The following is a 25,541-nucleotide window of genomic DNA, read 5'->3' on the forward strand; positions in this document are numbered from 1 at the left end:
CTGCATGCGTACGTTCAAGCATTACATTTAAAGTTCACAGTCAAACACTGAGCATATTTCACAACACTATTTCACAACAGTCCTTGCCCTCGTTGAAGGTCATATTACATTTTTTTTTTTTTGGATGTTAACATTTTTTCCAAGAACGAAAGTGCAATGTTATTAAATTTCTTTTGTATATATATATATGAATAGATATATATATATTAGATATATATATTAATAATAATATTAATATATATGTGTGTGTGTGTGTGTGTGTGTGTGTGTGTGTGGTGTGCGCAGAGAGACGCTTTTCCTGTACGTCTCCTGGATGTTGTTTAAAATCGTGAAAGGCCGAGAAGGGATCAGTTAGGGGTATAACATTGAATACCTGAATTTATAAGTTGTGCAAAATCTTCAACGAACGAAACCGTCTTCGTGTGAGACAATTATGCATAAATTACTCGCCAACATTACTGTCATGTTAGCATGATAGTCCAATTTCTGGGTTTCACGCCATTAAACTTATAGATGTTAATCATCATTTTTGTGAAAGCTGCCCATCTAAATGACAAATGAATGAGAACATTAGAAAATAGTGTCTTGTTAGTGATAATTGAACCACTAGAGGCCGTCAAGGTCATTTAAAGAAAAAATATTGACGTATAAAAGAGGCCCGCATAGTGGACTGAATAAAGGTCGATAGGAGGTCTCTGCATAAAGAAGGAAGTGAAGTGGAACCTACAAATACAACAGTGCTTCGTACGAGTCACTTTGTTGTGCAAGCATTCTAGACCAACTATCCAAAGGTATTATACCGTCAACCGACCTGAGGTAATATTGGTTTCTGTGAATATCACCCTTTAGCAATCGCGTTTCTTAATTTATCCTTCAATTTCGTTAACAATATTTGGATCTTTCATAGACAGTGACCACCCCCCCAATGGGTATTAACCGGGTATGCATCCACCTTTGTGGCGTGTTTAGTACAAGCCCGTTGGGGATTACAGAGAAAACACAAGCAAAAGACTGTAAATATCATAAAGATATTGGGGTCACTATCAAGGAAAGATCCCAATAGCTTTATGTATATGTGTGTGTGTAGAGTGTGCATAAATGTATAAAATTCTAAGTGACAAATCACCAGTGTCTTGAGCTTGTGCGATACCGAGTAGAATCAGTCGCCCAGCTGAGGAGCATGACATAGACTAGACTAGACTGACTGAGGAGAAAGACAGATACACTAGACTGACTAAGGAGAAAGACAGATTAGACTAGACTGACTGAGGAGAAAGGACAGAATAACACTAGACTGAAACTAAGAGCGGATACAATAGACTTAGACTGACTGAGAGGAAAGAAACGAACACTGACTGACTGGAGAAAGAGAACAGAGAAGATACACTAGATTAGACGTGAATGAGGGGAAGGAAGAAAATTAATAATTAGACTGAATTGGAGGAAGAGACAGATACACTAGATAGACTGATGAGGAGAAAAGGACAGATACACAGATGACTGAGGAGAAAGACAGATACACTAGACTGGACGAGGAGGAAAGACAAGATACACTAAGACTGGACGAGAGGACAGATACAATGGACCTTGGACTGGACGACTGGGAGAGGAGAGACAGATACACTAGATTAGACTGACTGAGGGGAAAGACAGATACACTAGACTGAATGAGGAGAGACAGATACACTAGACTAGACTGACTGAGGAGAAAGACAGATACACTAGACTGACTGAGGAGAAAGACAGATACACTAGACTGACTGAGGAGAAAGACAGATACACTAGACTGACTGAGGAGAAAGACAGATACACTAGACTGACTGAGGGGAAAGACAGATACACTAGACTGACTGAGGAGAAAGACAGATACATTAGACCAGAGAAATGAGGGAGAGATAAAAACAAACAGCTGCAGGAATAAAGTCTGCGGGAAAGCGAAGCCAACAAACGCAGGCAAAAGAATGCCAAACGATGCGTCACGACTCTGCTCTTCACCTTGACCCCACACACGTCTAAAAAGAGAACCTTTCTGTGATGCAATGTGAGGACTAGATAATTTAATGATCTGCCTAGGCAAGTTCTTCATCTGACTTCATCAGAAGAAAAACTGCGCACAGACACAAATGAAGGGCGATATATGCACACACAAACAAATACTACACATAAATATGCGTGCACGTACGCGATTGTGACTGCGAGAGCTTTCGTGTTCTACAGGAAAGGGAGGGAAAGTGGAAAGGATAAAGAGACAACAGTGATAAGAATCAGGCTCGATCAGCAGGTGCAGTCATGACAACCCAAGAGTCAAATGAATCGTCTAGTACTTTTGTCGGTTTTCAAGGTCGCCCTCCGCGATTGATGTCACCGTTTAAAAATCAAAACAAACTTCCATATTGCTCTAAAATAAAGATGCGTCGTCCTATCAGAACTGACCTCTAGAGCACGTAGCAATACTGTCCGCATGACATGATCAAGCAAACAAAAATGACACCGAGCTGGCGTCACTCTTAATTTCGTGCGTTATCTGATGAAAGGCCTTGGAAAATGTTGCATGACATCGCTGTGTATATGTGCGCTCTAACAAGGACCGGTTTAAGCCGGATAATGTCTATGGTTGCTGGGGTTCAGTTCATGCCAGAGGAAATCAGCAGAAAAGAGGGGCGAGAGCTTTCGCGTATGCCAGGAGAAAGAAGGAAGGCGGCCAACAAACAAGCAAACCCATGGCCGGGTAGTGCCGTCAGTGCACCTCATGCAGTGCGTTGCAGGCATAACTTAAGGTTCTTCCCAGCATCCCTTCGGCCCCCTAGCTGCGAATGCTTTCATTCCTTTTACTGTTCCTCTGTTCATATTCTCTTTCTTCCATCTTACTGTCCACCCTCTACTAACAATTTATTCATAGTGCAACTGCGAGGTTTTCCTCTTGTTACACCTTCCAAACTACCAATTACCGTTTCAGCGCATGGCTAAGATCTATAAATCAATCAATCAACGAAGAAGCAAACAAGAAGAAAAACAAGAACTGGATGTCATCGCCATTCACTTTCTAAGACGACTGAATACAAGAGAGATCTTTAGAATTCAACAGAATTACGCAGGGTAGGTATGTTTCGTATTTAAAAAAAAAAATATTGACTATTTTGGGCATTTTGAGGAACATCGTTTCTTGCTTAACAATGTTCTTCCTTTCCTTCATTTTCATTAACACTCCATCACTAAGCGAAATTTGTCAGACAAAATGAGCAAGAAGTAGCACATGAAATGAAAGTGCTACCGATTGACATTGCAAAAAGCAAACACATCTTGTACTGAATGCAGTCAAATTAAGGATTAGGTTAAGATTACTTGTATTCTCTCTCTCTCTCTCTCTCTCTCTCTCTCTCTCTCTCTCTCTCTCTCTCTCTCTCTCTCACACAATAAAGGATGACATCCTGGAAGGTAAGGAAAGCATTAGGAAATAATTTTTATAGCGAAGACGCTTAACGAAAAGGTTCCTACAGAACACTTCCGGGTAATTTTATGTACAATTCAAGTGCGTTAAGTCACTGACAGCGATTTGAAATGAAGTCTTTTCTGGAACACTTAATATTTGTAACTAGATTTTAGGTAAAAATACTTTCCAAAATTATGTGTAATTATCTAAGTATATGTATGTTATGGTTTTACTCACGTATAGCTACACTTGTACTGAACCAAAATATCATGTAAAATTACAACAGGCTCTATCGGGAGGAGACTAATGAATCAGTGTCAGATTAATCCATCGAGTTGCCCTAACAAATATTCAGTTAATCTTTGGCACATTTACGATCTTCTCCAAAGGTCTGGAAAATCAAGAAGAAGGACAGATGATGCAAATAAAGCTGATAAATAAAAATGTTTAGGAACAGTATAATAACACCTGATGTACTTGACAAAACAATACTGAAATAAGTAATGGACTGAAGAGGACGTTTCAACACCATACTTTCCTAAATCCTGCCTCGAAATTCAGTTATCAAGGTTCCTTTACAATAAAAAAAACTGCCTTTGCTTCCTTTCCAGATTTATGGATGAATATGCACGAGTGACAGCTGGGGAGGAAAAGTGTAAAATTAGGTTTTGAGCGAGATATAGTTCATGTGTTATTTTCAGAAACAAAACGAAAAGAAAAAAAAAAGCAGAGTGAACATAAGGCAGATTGCCTCGAGAAATTCAAGAAGCGAAATCGTTAAGTGTAGAAATTCTTCTAAGAAACCAATTGTGCTTCCAATAATATGAATGGGGTCGTGTTTAAGTCTTGGGTCTCCTTAAAATTACTCTCATACCTGGAACACATTAGCGAAAGTACTACACTGCTGCGTTGTAGTTTGAACGATAAAATTAAGCTTTAGAATACATAATGAGAAAATTACAATCATTAAGGCCGTGGTAAGTCTTCTAAGAAACCAATTGTGCTTCCAATAATATGAATGGGGTCGTGTTTAAGTCTTGATTCTCCTTAAAATAACTCTCATGTCTGGAACACATTAGCGAAAGTACTACACTGCTGCGTTGTAGTTTGAATGATAGAATTAAGCTTTAGAATACTTAATGAGAAAAGCACAATTGTTTAATGCATCGATCTATTTGAACTAGAATTCAGTAATCTGGAGAGAGAGAGAGAGAGACTACAGTAGGAAGGTACGTGTATTGCTGACCTTAGAGGCGTGAGTGGACTGTAAAACCCAAATTCTGTTGTGATAACCATAGCCTCGGCAATTGCTGACATCATCTCCTTGTGAGAAGCTCCTTGACTGGGCCATGCTTCGAAATTCAGGTCAGTCAGAAAGACAATGATTTGGGAACTTACTGTCCCAGTTCCATCTTCGTCTGAAGATCGTATGCAAGACCTCTTTTACTACTGAAAAGTAACACGTCAAAAGATATTCAGCGACGTGTTAGGAGCATATACCCGGGGGTTACACTTCAGAGCAGCTGTAATATACATTCAAGGTCGTTTTCTCTCGTTCACGAGTTTGCCTTACCTTTGCTTTTTGCAAGCACTCTGAAGTGGGCATGCTCTAAACAACAACGACAACTCGCCCAGTAATTATTGTAGCTGTACAAAAAAAGTTTCAAAAGAGAAAGAGAGAGAGAGAGAGAGAGAGAGAGAGAAGGAGTGCTAGTTTGTTGCAATGTGAGATTTCAGGAAAGTGCCTAATATCTGGTTCGTTCGACGTTTTGAGGGCCATAATTTCACAGTCAAGCGACAACCTTTGATGAGCGTTGCATGCGATATTCTGTATAATTCTTATGCTTTCGATTTTTGTCGTGAGAAAGAGGGAGAGAGAGAGAGAGAATTCGCGTAATCAAGGATTAGTCAACGTAATTTTGTTTCTACAACTTGAGTGGGGAATCACGTTTATACGCCTAAGGGAGTTTTTTTTATGAGGAAAGGAATTTAGCGTCAACGAGGAGACAACAAGGATAATTATCTACGAATGTTCCTCGAAAGATCGTTATCTTAAATCAAACTATGATTGCCCAAGACCGTTTCTTTTGTGCAGTAGAGGCATAATGGAGTACTTTGAAAGAGCGCCGTACCAAAATTGCTTGTCAACCAAAGTATTTCGGTTTTGCTAACCACCGTGGCCCTAGAAAGGCGTAATGAAATAAGTAAGGTTCGAGTTGCATCACATCTTCCCTTTTATTGAAACTCAAATGCATCAAGACACGCGTAGTAAAATTCACACACCAAGAAGTTGGTAACACGAACGTGCCCCGAAATTAAGCGTAAATGGAGAAGAAAATTCGCGTTTTTCTTCATTGACATAAAAGTGGAAGTGTCATGATAAAATATAGTTCGATTACTATTCGGATAAAAGATAGAATTAAACACATAGATAACAGATCCACATTAGAATCCCTACATACATCTTCGTCAAAAAGGCAAATCATTTACCACAGTCTTGGGAGCAATCATGCAATGAAGAAGTCATAATCAGAGGAAAGAATTTTTTTGTTTTTCTTACTGAGCCAAACTACGTCAAATCGTAAATAGGAGTACAATAGTTTTAACAGACAAATACCAGTTTACCACTGGAATTATAGCATAAACTTAACATTCTGGGACGCTAACGTGCAAACAAAACTAGTGTATCACGTGCGCACATGTTGACAAGAGCGAGACCACTTGTAGGGGAGGGCAAGTAATCATTGTAATTGCGCAGAAATCCTTTCTGTCTGTCTAGCATTCACTTCCTTATTGCATTCCTTCGTCGCTGTTTCTTACGCAGTTTCCTTTATTCTGGATCTTGCTGCCTTTCCCCTTCTATATGCGTGTATACATAAGTATAAATTCAATATTTGGGAATTAATAAGCGCATGGAGTTTTATTGCAAGCCCACACGCTCACCTATTTTCAAGCCAAACATAAAAATACGACATATACTTTTTTCTCAGTCCTTTATGCTATATAAATACCGTTATCTACACGATGAAGTGATGACATTCTCCCACTATTTCATTGTTTGGGATTTCCATTGCTACGAACCTTGTTAGTCTCGTATATACTCTTGTGATTAGCAAAAATAGTAGGCTAAAACAATCCTTGTTTACACTGCCTACCCTTCCTTTAGATTCCTTGCCAATTCTTGTTTCCTGTTCACCTGTCTCGATTTTGTTACTGTTTGTACAACCAGTTACAAAAGCGGTCTCACCCCGCCAGGCCTGGCTAGGTAAGATCATACCCTTCTTGCCCTGAAAGTGGCCCACGTTCAAACAACCAGTACATAATTAGAATGGTTCGATAGGGAGGGGGAGGGAAATTAAGGTAATCATGCAAAGAAATGCAATATTGAATGAAATATATATGGACAGAGAGAGAGAGAGAGAGAGAGAGAGAGAGAGAGAGAGAGAGAGAGAGAGCTTTTATTCCTGTTTAGTTATTAATCTGACGGATATACTTGAGACCTTCTGCTTTAAGAAACATGTTATCATATATTTTTTGGAAAATAATTATTACGAAATCTTATCTCATCATATTGTTTTTAATCGTTATCACATTTTCTAAATAAAAATGCCTTAAATATTGTTGGAACTGACAATTAATAATATTATTATTCAGACGAAAATATCCTTTTTAATTATCCTATAAGCAGCTCTCTCTCTCTCTCTCTCTCTCTCTCTCTCTCTCTCTCTCTCTCTCTCTCTCTCTCACATTCTGTCCTCAGTCTTATATCGCCTGGATTGACTATATAAATAATGGTAGATGTTTGATATGTTATTTGGATGTGGCCAAGGATCACAAAACCGTAAATGGCTACTCTAACAACTTGTGCTAAGCTGTATCTATTTGTGCCCGAGATTAACTGGACTATAATTACCTGTATTACCAATAATATTCAAATCTGGTCACAAAGATGTTACACACCAGGTTTTGTAGCCGTGGGTTGTATAAGCCATCAAAGCATCAATTTTGCAAGGATAGTTTATTAATTAATCTATGCTAAGAACATATTACTGGATATGCTAATCTAGTTCTACAGGATTTGTATTTATGGCATAAATTAGTTGAGTTACCATTATTTGAGTGTGATGGGCCACGTGGCTCCGCCCCTCGCAACCTTCTAGGCTACTTATAGAAAGTATTTCAATTTGCTATATTTCTCATATTATAGAATATTTATTATATTTCCGAAACAATTTATGAAAATAATTTATGTGAAATGAAATGCAGTGAAATGTGTGCATCGGTGTGTTAAAGTAATAATGGTGAGGTATAAAGTATATAGGTGTTGCAAAACCATGTACTATTAACGTATTATGTAGTGTCTCAAATTATTTGGTGAGTCTTTAGACTTGGTCAAATCAGTCATATCTTAGCTAACCATCTCCCCCACCACCATCCCCCCCCCCCTAACCCCACCCTCCAGCTCACACTTGCTCACTCACTCCGCCTCTATTCGTGGCTTCAGCGGCTAATATCCAACACATCTTGTTGGTGTTCCCCCTCCAAGCTATTCAAGAAACCTACCACTTTCGATATCTCCTGTTCATTAGTCTTTTACATAGCCATGTTTTTATTTTATGTAATAAAATAATTGGAAACCTTTGGGTAATATAATGACGTATGAAATACTGTCATCCGAATATTATTCTACCTTCCAAAAAGGATCTATCAGAACAATCTCATAATAACTGTAAGACATTGAAATCCCGAACATGAGGAGATGCGGGGATAGAAGGATATTTATAACAAGATGAGGATTAAAGGTGATAGGGACAGGTGACATTGGGTGACATTAATTCAAGTCTTGACGGGTTCGCTTATCAACATTTATAAGGTAATGATAGTAATACCTTTACTGATAGCAGTTAATATCAATGATTGTAAGTCGCCATCACAACTGGCACATAGCGTTATAGGGTTACTGAGATCATCTTTGTATATCTGGTTAATACCTCACTATTGTTTACGTTATGAATCCTGGTTCCCCCACGAGGTAACGTGCTACACACAGCCACGGATGAGCTGTATAACACCAGTGGTCTTAACAGTCGTGTGTTTGCAGCCTTTGTGGAGGTTTATTTGGCAATTACGATTATCTACACTTAGGTAAGTGTTAGTCGAGGTCATTGTGTTTATCTATACGTTTGGAATATCTGTTCTAACATAATGTTGTGCACTATAATCTATGTATTATATACTTATCTATGTCAACTTTTGTAGGGATGGCGGCAGCAAACAAAGGCAACTCTATTGAGCATATACCTCAAAGGCTGCAAACACGACTGTCAAGACCACTGGCGTTATATACAGCTCGTCCATGGATGTGTGTGGCACGTTACCTCGTGTGAAAACCAGGATTCATAACATAAACAATAGTTATACAGACATTAACCAGATATACAAAGATGATCTCAGTAACCCTATAACGCTATGTGCCCGTCGTGATGGCGACTTACAGTCATTGATATGAACTGCTATCAATAAAGGTATTACTATCATCACCTTATAAATGTTGATAAGCGAACCCGTCAAGACTTTAATTAATTAAGGTCACCCAATGTCACCTGTCCCCCATCACCTTTAACCCCCACCTTGTTATAAATATCCTTCTATTGTCGCACCTCATGTTTGGATTTCAATGTCTTACAGCTATTATGAGATTGTTCTGATGGATGGTTTTTGGAAGGTACAATAATACTCGGATGACAGTATTTCATATGCCATTTATTTTCCAAATGTTTACAATTTTTCATTACAAAAAATAAAAACATGGCTTTATAAAAGACTAATGAACAGGAGAAATCGAAAGTGGAGGGTTTCTTGAATAGCTTGGAGGGAGAACACCAACAAGGTGTGTTGGACGTTACCGCTGAAGCCACGAATAAAGGCGGAGTGAGTGAGTCACTGAGCAAGCGTGAGCTGGAGGGCAGGGGGTGGCGGTGGGTGGGTAAGGGGGGGAGATGGTCAGCAGAGACGTGACCGATCTGCCCAGGTCTAAAGACTGTCCCCAAATAATTTGAGACTAAATATGGTATACAGTTTTGCAACACCTACATACTTTATACCTCACCATCATTATGTTAATGCACCGATGCACACATTTCACTGCATTTCATTTCACATCATTTATTTTCTCAAAGAGTTTCGGAAATAATATAATAATATTCTATAATATAAGAAATATAGCAAATTGAAATAATATCTATAAGTAGCCTAGAAGGTTGTGAGGGGCGGAGCCAAGTGACCCATCACACTCAAATAATGGTAACTCAACTAATTTATGCCATAAATACAAATCCTGTAGTACTAGATTAGCATACCCAGTAATGTGTTCTTAGCATAGATTAATTAACAAAATAATATCCTTGCAAAATTGATGTTTTGATGACTTATACAACCCACGGCTACAAAACCTGGTGTGTAACATCTTTGTGACCAGATATGAGTATTATTGGTAATACAGGTAATTATAGTCCAGTTAATCTAGGGCACAAATAGATATAGCTTAGCACAAGTTGGTAGAGTAGCCATTTACGGTTTTGTGATCCTTGGCCACATCCAGATAACATATCAAACATCTACCATTATTTATATAGTCAATCCAGGCGATATAAGACAGAGGACGGAATGAGAGAGAGAGAGAGAGAGAGATGCTTATAGGATAATTAAAAAAGATATTTTCATCCGAATGATATTAATATGAATATTCAGTTCCAACAATATTTAAGGCATTTTTATTTGGAAAATGTGATAACGATTAAAAACAATACGAAGTGATAAGATTTCATAATAATTATTTCCCAAAAAATACATGATAACATGTTTCTTAAAGCAGGCCTCAAGTATATCCGTCAGATTAATAACTAAACAGGAATAAAAGCTCGCTCTCTCTCTCTCTCTCTCTCTCTCTCTATCTCTCTTTCTCTCTCTGTCCATAAATATTTCATTCAATATTGCATTTCTTTGCGTGATTACGTAATTTCCCTTCCCCTCCCTTTCGAACCATTCTAATTATGTACTGGTTGTTTGAACGTGGGCCACTTTCAGGGCAAGAAGGGCATGATCTCACCTAGCCAGGCCTGGCGGGGTGACAAGGCTTTTGTAACTGGCTGTACGTCCACCCGAATGCTGCCATCTATATAAAATGGTTCCATTAATCCCTAGCATTTTTGACCGAAAACTCCCTTCTTCCTGACCCAAGTCAAAAATAAGAAAATCTTCATTCTTGAAAGTCCTCATATACTACTCGACTGAAAATACTATATCCTTCCTATGATAGGGTGTAGATAGTCCACAATTGTCTTCTAGGCGAACCCTTCTAATTGAGCGATTAATACTGTTGACAGCTGGCAATCCCTGAGCTCCAGATGCGCTAAGATCCGAAGATGCATTTGGAATTATATAATAAGGGGAATCACGTGTACCTTTTGCGTCGTCTTTCACTTTTTCAATAAATCTCCGCACTTCTACGCCAGTTGGATCACCTGCATGATTATGTTCTTTAGAAACGGTAACATCTTCTTTTACTGTTATAGCGCGACATTTACAGTAATTTACAAATTTTATCTTGCATTTGCTTGCCTTTAACAAATAAATGTCCATTCGCTAATAACATGGGCTTTCCTTGTTCACTTTGAACGAACTCAGCCATCATAGGGTACGAATCCATCAATCATTTTAGCCTGCAAAACTTGGGTGGTTACACATGATTCTCCAATAATTTCCTTAAGGGTGAGATTACACTAGGAGGCTTCACCGCACACTGCATACGTTTAAAGACTCATCACCAACTCCTCCCAATTTCTTATTAGGCCCGCCTACTGGACTGCTCATCACGACATGCCGTACCACCAACTCGCCAAGGCAAGCTTGATGGCTGAAGTTAATATGTCAATGACTCAGCTGTCATTCAGTGCACTATTTTACAGTATCGCCTTGGAATGGAAAGAAGAGATCGGTTTTTTCATAGGGTATCATCAGCATTATCCATGTTTACGGAATGTAGAATTAAAATCATATTAAAATTGAGATGAACGTGACACCGCAAAGAAGAAGCTAAGGGAAAAGGTGATTTTGATTAACAACAAAATTACAGAAGATAAAAAAGAAAATCCATACGCTCACACGCTATGTGGTCAGTACAAGTGAGAACAGAAAAAAGAACATTAATAAAAAAAAGCAGTAGGCGGGCCCAATAAGAAATTGGGAGGAGCTAGTGATGAGTTTAAATGTAAGCTCTAATATTTTAGAAGTTGTTGTTTAGTGAAATGATTCATCAATATAAATATGGAATATTGCTAATTTGTGTATTTTTCATTATGTAATATTTGAATGAGATAATGATATGTTGAGATAAAAATTGCTTTTATAAGAAATATTTCGAATAATTTTTTCAGTTATATGATCTTTATTTCCTTTTAATGAAAAGTTATCACTTAATTTTGCCGTCATATCTTGTCGTTGCCATGATATTTCACCTTCATTATTGAAATGTTTTTCGAAAATAGCTCGTTCTCCAGAAAGCTCTTTGAAGATACTTCTGGAACTTCCTTTGCTCCTTCGCTGTAGAAGCCAATTATTTATCAATTTCCTCCTTTTCTTTTCTGGCTGTCGGGAAAATAATGCTACCGGTCACAGTGTAGTTCGTTTCGCTTTTGCGAAAGACTGGTTGTCTCTTCTTACGACTGTCATTCGTAAGCATTCTGGTTCCTTCTTTCTCCTATGTGATATCTTAGTAGAGTGGTTCTTCTTAAAGTAAAGGAGATGATTCAAACGGATAAGTTGATAACAGTAGAACAACTTTATTTCTGAACTCCATAACAAGAGAGACAGTTCGGTCGTGAGACCGTTCCGTTTTATCGCTAGAAATGAACTGAAGTATTAGAGCATCACGTTGATAGCGAAACATTAGCTATCTCAGCGATTCACATAAAAACATACGTAGTCCGCCTGCTCGGAAGTTACAAGTTTCCGGCGCAGGTTAACAGGTCAACCGCTTCCCATGGAAGGTGTTATGAATAGTTAACAAGATACAAAACGATGACATTTTCAAACAAACTTAAACCAGGCTACTGCAGGCATTGCATAGCGTGATCTAGATTTGTCTTGGTCACGTAGGACGCTCCTAATTCGCCAATGACCTCACAGGTCATGGATTCTATTTACAGATATATATATAATTATCTGTTCAATTAATGTTATTTATTACATTAGGCTCGGTCAGCTACCATTCAAGCCTTGAATAACAAAAGTTACTTTAAGCATGGTTTCTTAGGAGTGTGCTCGTAACATATATTAGATATAATCATAACAAGCGATTAAATGCATAAAAAGGTTCTGTTACATACCCTTTTTGGACATATTCATAAACAAAGATAAATGCATGGAAAATATATATCCATGTTTGATAATAATGATTATTGTGTACCAAAAAAAATCAAAAGGTACAAATCAAAAGGTTAACATGTATACATGATGATTATGATAATAGGTAACCTGATTAAGAATAGCGGTTACTGGTAGATTATGGTAATAGGTAACCTGATTAAGAATAGCGGTTATTGGGTAAACAAAAACATGATCATGGATAATTGTTAAAGAGTACTTGTCACTCCTTATAATAGATAAATATAATGGTACAATTGTATAATAGTATAAGTGTGCACAGATTAATACATAGGGCTGGTATATTTTATTAGGTGCCCGAAAAATACTTTTAGGAGTATATTGATATCTATATATATTGGGCTACAATATTTTATTAGGTGCCCGAGAGATACTTTAACTGTTCAAATGCAAAGGCGTGAGTCTTTCTTGTCCTACATTTTGCCAGCGTACAGACCGCTTTTCACACACAACACAATTCCAGACAATTTTCCTAGGCACCAGATGAAATGGCCAGTTTCAGGCGGCCCTGAATGTATACGCCTTGAGCACAACAGGTACGTCATCTGGACGTGACAACACGTTTCCTTGGAGATCCTTCTGTGTACGCCTCAACCTACGCCAAGCAAAGATGTTAACGGCGATAATCAATATAGCCGTCACGCTAAACACGGCCAGCAGCACGTAGTAACGAAGATTTTCTCCACCTGCATAAGTCGGTGACGCGTGGTTCATCTCAGCCAGTTGCGTCAAACGATGAGCCACCCGCGCGTTGTATGGAGAGGTAGTGATGGGATAATTGTAGTCGCCCAGGTATAGTTCGCAAAATACGTCTTTTCACGTATTATCGTGTTGACCCCTCTGACGGTGTAGTTTGTAGATGTCCCTGTACAGCCATCAGCTGCTACAAAGACTTGGGAATGGGCGGTGGTCCCGTCCGGGCATTCGACTTGAAAACCGTCTTTGTCGTATCGGATCCAGGAGCCATTATTCATTCTGTAATTGAACTTATTACTGTAAAAGGGATAAAGTTTCCTCAGACAACCTTCGCGTGTATGAGAGAGAGAGCCGTTTAGCACTATGCCTAACTCACATGAATCCATTGATATAGGATAGAATTCAAAAGAGTCAGCTGTACAAACTTTATTATTCATGGCTTCTGAACAGTGAGTGAGTTTATCTAAGTCTTTAATGACTGTAAATGATTTCCTATCAGGAGAAATCAGAACATGTCCCGTCAAATTGGATATTACTGGACTTGAGTTATTCGTCATGAAAGTTGGAAACGGTGCTATTTTGTATGATTGCCAAGCATCGGAAGAATCAAAAGGAATAGTGATCATAATCCTATAATTTTCAACGCTGACTGATATTAGGCTATAATAAAACTCTACTTTATGTGCGTCTAATAAAGGAATATAACCTAGTTTCTCCCGTCCGTTCTCTAAAGTTAAAGTCAGATCCTTAATAGGCATAAGGTGTGGAGATAACACACCTTTTGTTGCTAATGTAATAGCTTCTACATAGTCCTTTGATTTCTCAATAAAATGTGATATTTTGATACGGATATGATCTATTTTCGAACTATAATAAGCTAACGTAGCCAGCAAGTGTTGAACTTCCATAATCTGATCGATATTACTAGAATGTTCGTTCACCAAACTCATTATTTGATTAATTGAGGATAACTGGCTGCGAAGTTCGGACAAAGCTAATTCGGTTTTGTGTTGCAAAAACTCAATTCTTTTATTTTGATTATTTATCTTAAGGCGATTTGAAATTCCTAAGCCCAGACTCGCAACAGATCCTAAGATGTTTAGTCCAGCCAAAATAAGCGGGTTGCGACGTTCTAGAGTATTGTGCCGCACAGACCACATTAGCAAGTCCCGAGCAAGTTCCTCTGCCTCAGCGGTTTTATTTTGCACATCGTAAGATAACATTTCCGCGACGCTTAGGGTTTGAGCTAGCGAAATCTCTGAGTTAGCATGAAAATGACGTTGGTGCATGTCCCTCAACGAAACAGCAAACCTCAACAGGTCATTCTTTAGGTTAAGGACGTCATCTTCAGGCAAAAAGATAGCTTGCATATCCACTTCTATGACTATATTACTCGATACTATAAAAATGTCCTGAGTTCTTTCGATAATCGAGCCATGATTAAATTCTATTTCTTTCGTCTTAGCGCTCTTTCCATACAACAAAGATGTCTGAACACACAATATCACTCCTAACAATAACAGATTCATTTTGGAAACCTGCAATGAGTAAAATATATGTAATAACTCATGTTAAAGAATATGTTTACATACAAATGTGATATATATATATATATATATATATATATATATATATATATATATATATAAATTTATTATACAAGTTTCATAAATACAACCATTTTTTTTCCTCACTCCATCTACCTTTCTTTATATTCTGATATGTGCCAATGGAACTATTCTCATATCAGAGGGTTGGGATACATTTTGAACCCTATATCTATTGGCCGTTAATGTTTCTAAAATGTTAAACGGGCCTTCAAACTTAGGTGTCAGTTTGTAATTTAGACCTTTACGTACGTATACTTGTATGTATACCTGATCGCCCACGGCATATGTTCTAGTTGGCTTAGCTATTTTATCATGATTTCTTTTCATTATAATTTGTGCTTCTTCTAGATTCTTACGAAGTATATTATATCGACTTATGCTTGCATCCATCGCATCCTTTAGAGGATTTGATAAATTAATTGTAGGCGTTAATACATGGAAAGGTGTTCTAGCTGGGATACCGTACAGTGCCTCGTGCGGTGTCATTTTAATAGACACATGATATGAGTGATTAAGTGTGCTTAGTACCGCAGGTATGGCAATGTCCCAGTTGGGGTCTGCCCCCCCTAAGGTGACCGCTGCCACCATTGTAGTTCGTTTCGCTTTTGCGAAAGACTGGTTGTCTCTTCTTACGACTGTCATTCGTAAGCATTCTGGTTCCTTCTTTCTCCTATGTGATATCTTAGTAGAGTGGTTCTTCTTAAAATAAAGGAGATGATTCAAACGGATAAGTTGATAAAAGTAGAACAACTTTATTTCTGAACTCCATAACAAGAGAGACAGTTCGGTCGTGAGACCGTTCCGTTTTATTGCTAGAAATGAACTGAAGTATTAGAGCATCACGTTGATAGCGAAACATTAGCTATCTCAGCGATTCACATAAAAACATACGTAGTCCGCCGGCTCAGAAGTTACAAGTTTCCGGCGCAGGTTAACAGGTCAACCGCTTCCCATGGAAGGTGTTATGAATAGTTAACAAGATACAAAACGATGACATTTTCAAACAAACTTAAACCAGGCTACTGCAGGCATTGCATAGCGTGATCTAGATTTGTCTTGGTCACGTAGGACGCTCCTAATTCGCCAATGACCTCACAGGTCATGGATTCTATTTACAGATATATATATAATTATCTGTTCAATTAATGTTATTTATTACATTAGCACTCGCATAGTGTAGAGGCAATACGCGCTGTGCAAGCAAGTCAGCAAGTTGCATCACCCAGGTGGACGGACATATGCTGGCAGACGTGACGTATGAAGCCAGCTGTGAAGCCTAAACTCACCCTAAGCAAAGCTATAGACACTCAATCGCAGGCTCACGGACCCTGTGCACTGGTGTTCCCTCTGCCAGACACAGGTGTTTGCTGCTAACCTTTGAATATTTTCCTGACCAGGATCGGGACATTTCTTCGTGGGTTTTTAACTTAGAGGCTGCCTCCTATCCGAGTGAGTGAGATTCCTACAATGGTTCGTATTCCTGTAGGAACAAATTGCACCTTTTTTGTAGTCTTAATTTGTATTTTTCCTAGGTTTTCAGACCAAAACCTTACATTATCCACCTCAGCCACCCTACTCTGTCCCTTATACCGAAAGAAAGGTGATAGCAAGTTCTAAGAACTGATTCCAACTTGCTTTAAGGTATAATTCGACATAAGATGCGGTTTGTATAACTAGGAAAAATACAAATTACTTAAAATTATTCAGGAACACTTTTTTTTGTTATTGTGATTATCAAATAGGTCTATGACACGTCCGCCCCGAAAGGGGTGCACTTTAGGCATTTCTAAAGGTTCTATGTAACGACCTATCGGCCATTACCTGCAACCCTTTTTGTTCCTTTTACTTTACCTCTGTTCATATTCTCTTTCTTTCATCTTACTTGCCACCCTGTCCTAACAATTGATTCATAGTACAACTGCGTGGTTTTCCTCCTGTTACACCTTTCAAACTTTTACTGTCAATTTATATATCGGCCTCTTTCATTGATCTCGGCCTCCTATAACCTAAACCAGTTCAGGTAGTGCTTTAAAAGTGCAATACTGTATAATGCCAATGTCCTGCTTTAGAGACCACCAATTTCTAGCTCTAGTTTTTACTGGGATGCATTGTCAGGAACTGTATCTATATATTTACAGATTAACCGAGCCCCTATTGTTCCGTATGTAGATGATTAATGCTGGCTCATGTTAGAGTACTTGTGACCAAAGTTAGGTTTTTGTGTGAGTTGAAGTATTTGATCATTACATACTTGTCTCCAGGTGAGTGCAGAACGTGAAGTGGAAGGCGTTCTTAGTTTTGTACCAAATCTCTCGTAGTTATTCAGCTTTACTGAACCGAGTTTGGAAGATTTGGTAACAAAATGTATGCTATTCATACCTTGGAATATTGTTAGAATACTGCACCATCTCTAAGGAATTATAAGACGAAATTGCTCTGAGGAATTCAAACCTCAGAAAGCAGGATATTTTCTCAGGTCAGCGATTTCGAAATACTGTCATGGAAGATGTAGTAGAAAGTGAATGGGTGAAAAACTCGCAAGGTAGTGAGGGCAAAGCGCATTAAATAAATAATTTGAACTGAAAGTAAATGTAATCTATAGACGTGAACTTTGTAATATTCAGTACTCCACTACGTCTCATGGGCCCACCAAAAAATTTTGATTGGCCAAGATTTTCATGACGTTATCCCCGCACGTGGTGCGCTGTAAGTATTACTTAAGGTCATTGCAGTGTCCCTTCAGCTGCTAGCTGCATTTCTTATACTGTACCTCCGTTTAGGTTTAGTCTACTGAAAAAAGGGAAAAATTTGACTTGAGAGGGTAATGGCGAGAATCTAATGTTTTTCCATTGTTTCGATACCATTAGGATCTGGAGAGTCAGGAAATGTCGGGTGACACCTTGTCACCATTGGTGAATTTTTTTTTTTAAACGACCGATAATGAAATAATTGGTTTTGGCACAATTTTTAGATTGGCTCTAATATCATTTAATTTTTTCTTATGAAATTTGTTTTCCAGATAGCTCATAAACATTCGGAATGTGTTTGATCTGCGTTAGAAATTATAATTATGAATTCAGTAATTCACAGAACTACAGATTATAATTTTTCTTTTTCAGATTTTAAGAAAAGGTGAAATTTATGAAGACACTTATTTGTAGTATACGGATTACTGTTAAGAACTTTAGATAAAGGTTGGTTTAACAGGCTTTTATGAATTATCAGCTGTTTGTCCTTTAGTTTAGATATTAGCATATTGTTAAATATATCGCTGATATAGGCTACATTTGTACACCTTTCTCTTTTATAACTTTAGTATATCAGCTAGTGAATTATCACCATTCGATTTTTCATGACCAACAAATTTCAGAGAAAAATACAATTCTTTTCCAGGATGAACGAATGTATTTTTAAAGATCATCCCTTTTGTGAAGGCGCTTCAACTCATATTAAGGAATAACGACAAATGGAATGAGCAAAGCAAGTAAAAAGAGAGGTGATGAATTGTATCACAGCCTGGATCCAGATACAACAGTGGAATCTCACAAAGACTGTATATCAACTCATACATCTCTGCACATCGCCCGATACTTAAAGAAACATAGAAGCTATCGCCCATTACCCCAGCTTTCCCTTAGATAAAGAAAAGAAAAGAACCAAGGCAATTCATACTTATAGAACGTTGTATATTTTGAGGAAATGACTGTCCAATTACACCTAATCCGCGCCATCCTGAAAGGTGTGACAAGGCATCATTATGCCGCACATCAGGCCGTGGTGATACACATAAATCTTTTAAAGAAGCTACGGTATATTAAATGTTCGTATATTGCCTAATGATCAGTGGGGCTCTGAAGCAGAACTTACCAAGTGGAGCAACAGCAGATCTTCATGCTGCAGATGGACGACATCGCCGAAAATGCTATCAAACATTTGTTAAACCAAAAGACTATAAAACAGAGAGCTCTTCTTTAGATATGACTGACATGGATAATACTCCTGCACTACATGGTTGTATAACTGAAATGAAAAAAAAAGACTTTTCCCAGATATGGAATTCAGTTAATCTTCATCAAGTTTATATTGCCCATGGTGGAAAGCTCAAGCGTCGTCAGTTAATGAACACCATTATGAATATTTTAGAAAACGAGTACATAGTGCTGCCTGCTTATAGTTACGCTAGTATTATCATTCATAAATCATCTGCAAGTCATCTCATAAAGCTGTCTAGAGATGAAGAGAATGATGATGTTCAAACAGCTGTAAAAACTATTGCTTCCACTATTGTAAATGGAAGCTACTTCGGGGGGACGTAGTTAAATCAACATGAAAGCTACTGTTAAAAAACACCACCCCATAGTTTCAAACATTTTGGCGGCAAATGCTTTATCTGATTGTGACACAACATCACAATGACATCGAATTTGGAGGGCGTCTGCTGTAAATGTTTTAAGACAAGGTTACCAGATTGCTGGGCTTGTTGATACTTAAAATGCAAACTTGTCGGATGTAATACAATAGGCAACTACATTTATATCACGTTGCTACGGCATAGTGTCAAAAGCCTCTGACACTATGTCTGACCTTAGGTTATGCGGTATGACAGAAAAAAATGTTCTGCCACTAAAGTTGTAGGAGCTCCCCAGTTAAAGACACTGCTTCCAACAGCAGCCGCATTTAGATACCATGTTTACCGGTGTCACCTACTATACAGGCTGCCCGATGGAAACGTGCTGATGAAGCCAATCCACCCCTTATGAAACCCGACTGACTATGGGTGGGAATTTGACCCTACTCATACTTTTCTAGTGCCATTACCACACCCAAAGGAGTATCATGTGCTCCAGAATATTTTCTGCAGCTTATTAAATGTTCTTGTGCTATTGAAGGGAATATATGTGGAAGTGTAAATTGCAGTTGCGTGAAGGCATCTGTAGGATGTAGTACATTGTTTTGTCAATGTAAAAGTTCAGTCGAGTGTTTAAACCGATTCGCTAAACTGATGAAAGATATAAGAGAAAAAGAAGAAGAAAAAGGCTATTCTTAGAAACATTTTATATGATAGCTAGCAAAATGCAGTAACGATCTATCACAGTTTGTGCAGTGTAATAATAACTAATTATACATCTTTAATGGATTTTTCACAAGGCTTTTTTCTGAATATAAGTAATTTTCTTCTCAATTATGCTTTGAAGTGTAAAGCAATCTTCTGTATTGTAGTATACTGGAATTTTGATACAAGATAGTATGAGTTTACCTTAACAAAAACACTAAATAGATATCTTTCTCATTCTGAAACTTTTTTTTTCTTACATTTTCATTTCCAGTTTCGGATTACTAAGTATAACTACTTTGGCAATGTCAAAACCGAAGGTTCTTATAACTCGTCCGGACATTCCAAAGAAGGGTCTTAATATGCTGAGTGAAAAGTAAGTAAAAGCTCGTGTGAAGTATATTTGGATTTTTTTATGTGAAAGTATGTAACGTGAATTTTTATGGAGGATTTAAGTTGAACTGAAATATACTATTTTCCTTGAAATTCATAGGGAATCGTGTTAAAGCAATTATCACTATGGGAGACACATCTGAATCTTTAGAAAACTGGTTTGAATAGGCGTCAGCAGTAATAAATCACTTGTCAGCCGATGGAAAGGAATTTTCACAAAAGCGGGAAAGTAATGATAGAATTTGCAGGAACTGTGAAGCTTCAAACCATTTTACTACTTTGCGACGGTACCTTTTCATCTGATAATCAAGAGTCATAATAGAGGGACAATTGAAACATCTTTGTATTTCCAGATGTGAACTGGAAATATGGCCGAAGAACTTTCCTATACCTCGCGATGAATTGCTCAAGAAAGTGTCAGGAAAGGATGCTTACTATGTCTCCTCACAGACAAGATTGATAAGGAAGTTTTAGATGCAGCAGGTAATATAATGAATTATTGTATTCACTGTATGGAACGGAACAGTTTTTGTAAAGGCCAGCGCCGTTCTTTATAATATTTTTAGGTTTGGAATGTGCCTTCTCCCAAGGTTAGATTTGTTGGAATTCAAGTATAAGTCCTGAGCATCTTTTTAACCATTTATTTGTAGGTTAGGACTAAATCCAATCCTTTTTGCTTGAAAAGTTTCCTTTCTTATTTTGCAGGTCCAAGTCTAAAAATCATTGCCACCTTGTCAGTTGGCCACGATCACCTAGATTTATCTGAAATGAAAAGTCGTGGAATAAAGGTATGAAATTGTTCGCTGTGAAAGTATACTTTTTTAGTGTCCACACAAAGTACGAACCTCTTATTGTCTCTAATTTTAATGCTTGGTAGTCTACAGTATTTTTTATTAATAAAATATACATTTACAAGTCTTAAAATTTGTAGTATTGTATATATATCATAATATATTTACATAATAAAATTTTTTAAATAATGTATATTCACTACATTGCAACTTTTACTATTCATCTAAATGTTTTTAAATTAGAAACATGTTGACTCTTGAAAACATTTTGCACAGTACTTTCTAATGTTCAAGCGATGCATTTGTACAACATACCTAAAAAAAAGTTTTTTCTGTGGAGTTGATTCATTTTCCTATATAATAATGCAATTTTTTATTTTTTATTTTTAATAGGTTGGGTATACACCAGGTATTGGAACGGAAGCAACCGCAGAACTTACCATTGCTCTGTTACTGGCAACAAGTAGACGATTGTTCGAAGCTCATGGAGAAGTGGTCAAGTATGATAGAAATTGCACTTTCCTGATTATGAAAATAGCATGTAAGGTGATTTTTGCGAGATTGAGTCCTTAGAATATAGATTGGTCGGACATTCCTTGAAAAAATTACCTTTATGCATTATAATATTTGAAATATTTTAATTTTCACAAGTGCCACATTTCTCAACCACTTGGATCCAAGGAGAGAACTGGCTTATATCGGTATTTAGCCAAGAACTCGTGAAAATCCCTGATTTTTTGTCTTTATTTTTGTCGGTTCAGAGGCATGATTATCAGAAACTGACTGTTGCAGATATTATTTTAAATCACTAGCTTGACAAGGTGCAGCTATCTACGAGCACTGCATAATTTTACCTCTTTTGAGGTTTTGTTATTGCTCATGGCTTCTTAGCCTGTTACCACTTAGAACAAAGAAAACGAAGGATAAACTTTAATGCCATCTGGGACTTATGCGACTTACTCGACATTTACTGTTCCCCATCAAAGACTTGCTCTTCTTCTTCTTCTTCTCTCAGAGGTCTTTGTGGTATTCAAAATGGTTCTGTGTTATTGCTTTGTTATTGAGCAAACACTTGGACGGGGCCTGAACATGGTATTCCCAACAAAACAAAAAAGTACATTCATCACAGAATACTAATAGAGCAACACACAGGAAATATTTTTTGTTTTTGGCACTGAAATTTTATTAATGTGATTTTTTTTATCTCTTATTAGAAAAATACATTAAAGCAGTTTTACAGTTATTTTAGAGTATTTACATAATTTTACAATGATAATTTTTCTTCTTACCAGGGCCTTTTACTTTTATTAACATGACATTTCATATTTAAGTAATTATCAGAAAAGTAAATTTTACATTTACATCCGTAAGTTTTCATCAATATATATAAATTACTGAACACTAGGGTTTTAATCATTTCAATCATTTTTATGGTCACAAATAACTAATTTATATCCTAACCAAATTCCATTTATATAATTGCAATTTACATTACTACTTCTGAATTTCGATCTTTTAGTAGCCATTTAACAAGACAACAGGTCTGAAGATGCATATTAATTCTTATAATTTTAGTGGCGGTTGGGAAAAGTGTTCCTGGTCACCAACGTGGATGAATGGATGGGGAATTAGGGGATCCACAGTAGGAGTATTTGGCTTCGGTAGCATAGGACAAGCTGTTGTCAGACATCTCCTAGGGTTTGGCGTCAAGAGGTTCGTTTACACAAGTCGTTCTCCCAAGAAGGAAGGTAAGTATTTTCTTACAGTCGAGCCGTAATTGATATGGGTATTGTTATATCCATGATAAATGCTTATTTTGGTACTGCAAAGTAGGCTATCGGCCTTAAATTATCCTTTTAAAAGATTTGTGAAGATAATTTTTCATTGTTTTAATTTCAAACCTAACCAGTTTTGAATTTATTTCAGGTACTGAACTTGGTGCATCACATGTGTCCTTTGATGAGTTCTTGAAAGATTCAGACTTCATAATAATAACATGCGCTCTTACCGATGAAACCCGGGGAATTTTCAATGAAGAGGCTTTTGCAAAAATGAAGAAATCTGCTATTATTGTAAATACTGCTCGGGGAGGTTAGTTCAACTTTTCATTTCCTTCATGCGTGTATCTGAGTTGTTAAGGGGGGGGGGCAGAGAAAGTAGAACAGGGTTTTTGTTATCTGAAAAAATACACATTAATTATAGTGTTGTATAACTCTGTGTGCCCAAAATGTGACATTGTGAAGTAATATATCATAGGAAAAAGAATTGTATTCATTGTACGTTAAGAATATCAAGAATGTGGTGTTTTTTTTCTGAAAGCTTAAGTACTTTGTTGTAGAGCCTTAGATACTCAATTCTTAGTTATTTTGCTCATAAAATTTGCAGTTCTCTGTTTATATTACTAAATACATTTAACTTATATTTTTATAGGAGTGATAAAACAAGAAGCCCTTATTAAAGCCTTGAGGACTAACCAGATCAGAGCAGCTGGACTAGATGTCATGACACCAGAACCACTTCCACCAGACCATGAGCTGATTGGCATTCCTAATTGCAGTAAGTGTAGTAGATGACTGTTTGTTCGGTATTACAAATATTGATCCATAAAAAATTTGAATTGAACACATCATTCTTACCCTTATTTTTCTGAACTTGGTCTCATAAAAAAAATGAGTTTATATATCCATTGCACCAGCATCCTCATGCAAAGAACTCTATAGTGCTCTTTTGTTTTTTTTTCTTAAACCCATAATTTTTCCAATATCTGTTTATTGAGGCACCTGCTAAGTATAACTGTTTACTTTGCTTACCATCACTGCTTTATGCATTCAGACATACATTCAAGTATCATTCACTGTGTTTTAACTTCATAAGCGAAGAAATTAACTTGCATTTTTAAAAATATTTTTTTCTTGTTATTCATTTTTATTTGATACATTCTTATACATGACACTGTTAGTTGTATTTCAGTCTTATATAAATTTACACAGTACGTAGAGAACTTTCATGCAAAATGTTTTTTTCATGACCTTGTTCTGTATTGCTTTTGACCGTAAGAAATTGCAAGAGAACTTATAAAGACTTTATAATTTTACAGTTATATGTTGAACTTTTTTTTTGCGAAGGTGCGGAAAAGTGTGTATGCAATTTACAAAGAACAGTTTTATAGTAAATTTAGATTACGATTATATTGCGTCGTACAGGTCACATTGGTCCCTGAGAATAACCTATTTACAAGTGTGAAAATATCTAGGAGCTACAGGACTGTAGTAACAACTGTCATTTCATCTAGCTTCTGGATTCACATGTTTAAAATTAGAAAATTTCTTTACATATATAAGATGACGCAGGAGAAAATTTTGGCTCGTTTATCTTTTCAATTATTGAAAAATAGATTAAATCCTTAACTTTTTAATTTTCCCACGGTTAACATTTTCTCCCCTTTTTTCATTACTAGATTAATGTATACAACTTCCACTCAAGTATTTTTTACAATATTTTCCTGATTTTTTTTCAGTGATAATTCCACACATTGGGAGTGCTGAAGTTGCCACAAGAGAAGAGATGACAACTCTTACAGCTGCTAACATTATTGCTGGCTTGGAAAATAAACCAATGCCAGGGAAACTTTGTTGACAATTGTCGAAAATAGATTATTATTATTATTATTATTATTATTATTATTATTATTATTATTATTATTATTATTATTATTATTATTATATTATTATTATTATTATTTTCAAGTGAGGTACGACAATCACTTTCTTGAAGTAAAGATCTCGTTGGCTGTACAATGTCTCAAGTATTTTAAGAGGTTTTTGTGGGAGAACTTAAAATGGCTTCTGCTAACTGTGTTTCAGTATGAATATTTTATTTGAGCTACTTTCAAGTTCCCGGACTGGTAAATATTAACAATCCTGATTGTAGATGAAGTTTTGATGAGTAAAAATATTCCAGATTACTAATGACATTTTGGTTATTTCTACTTTTGTGCAGTAGTGAAAAATGCCTTTACTACTACCCATAGAAGAGTTTTAGTTTCAAAGCTAAAATGCTTTCGGACAGCCTGTTTTTCTGATTATCTTATATATATATATATATATATATATATATATATATAA

At 36.8% G+C, this 25,541-nt stretch overlaps 1 protein-coding gene across 1 annotated transcript in view; it reads left to right on the forward strand.

Annotated features, from left to right (window-relative positions):
- The window catches only part of LOC135217965 (glyoxylate reductase/hydroxypyruvate reductase-like), a 42,438-nt gene extending 17,304 nt beyond the window's left edge, over window positions 1–25,134 (forward strand). The window contains 9 exon segments of the mRNA XM_064254084.1: window positions 20,508–20,609; window positions 20,980–21,053; window positions 21,056–21,109; window positions 21,332–21,414; window positions 21,811–21,917; window positions 22,993–23,165; window positions 23,344–23,508; window positions 23,848–23,973; window positions 24,935–25,134. Of these exon segments, the coding sequence (XP_064110154.1) occupies window positions 20,539–20,609; window positions 20,980–21,053; window positions 21,056–21,109; window positions 21,332–21,414; window positions 21,811–21,917; window positions 22,993–23,165; window positions 23,344–23,508; window positions 23,848–23,973; window positions 24,935–25,053 (972 nt within the window). The 5' untranslated portion in view covers window positions 20,508–20,538 and the 3' untranslated portion in view covers window positions 25,054–25,134.
- The last annotated feature ends 407 nt before the right edge of the window (window positions 25,135–25,541 follow it).

Source organism: Macrobrachium nipponense, chromosome 9 (genome assembly GCF_015104395.2).
Source record: "Macrobrachium nipponense isolate FS-2020 chromosome 9, ASM1510439v2, whole genome shotgun sequence".
Taxonomy (NCBI): domain Eukaryota; kingdom Metazoa; phylum Arthropoda; class Malacostraca; order Decapoda; family Palaemonidae; genus Macrobrachium; species Macrobrachium nipponense.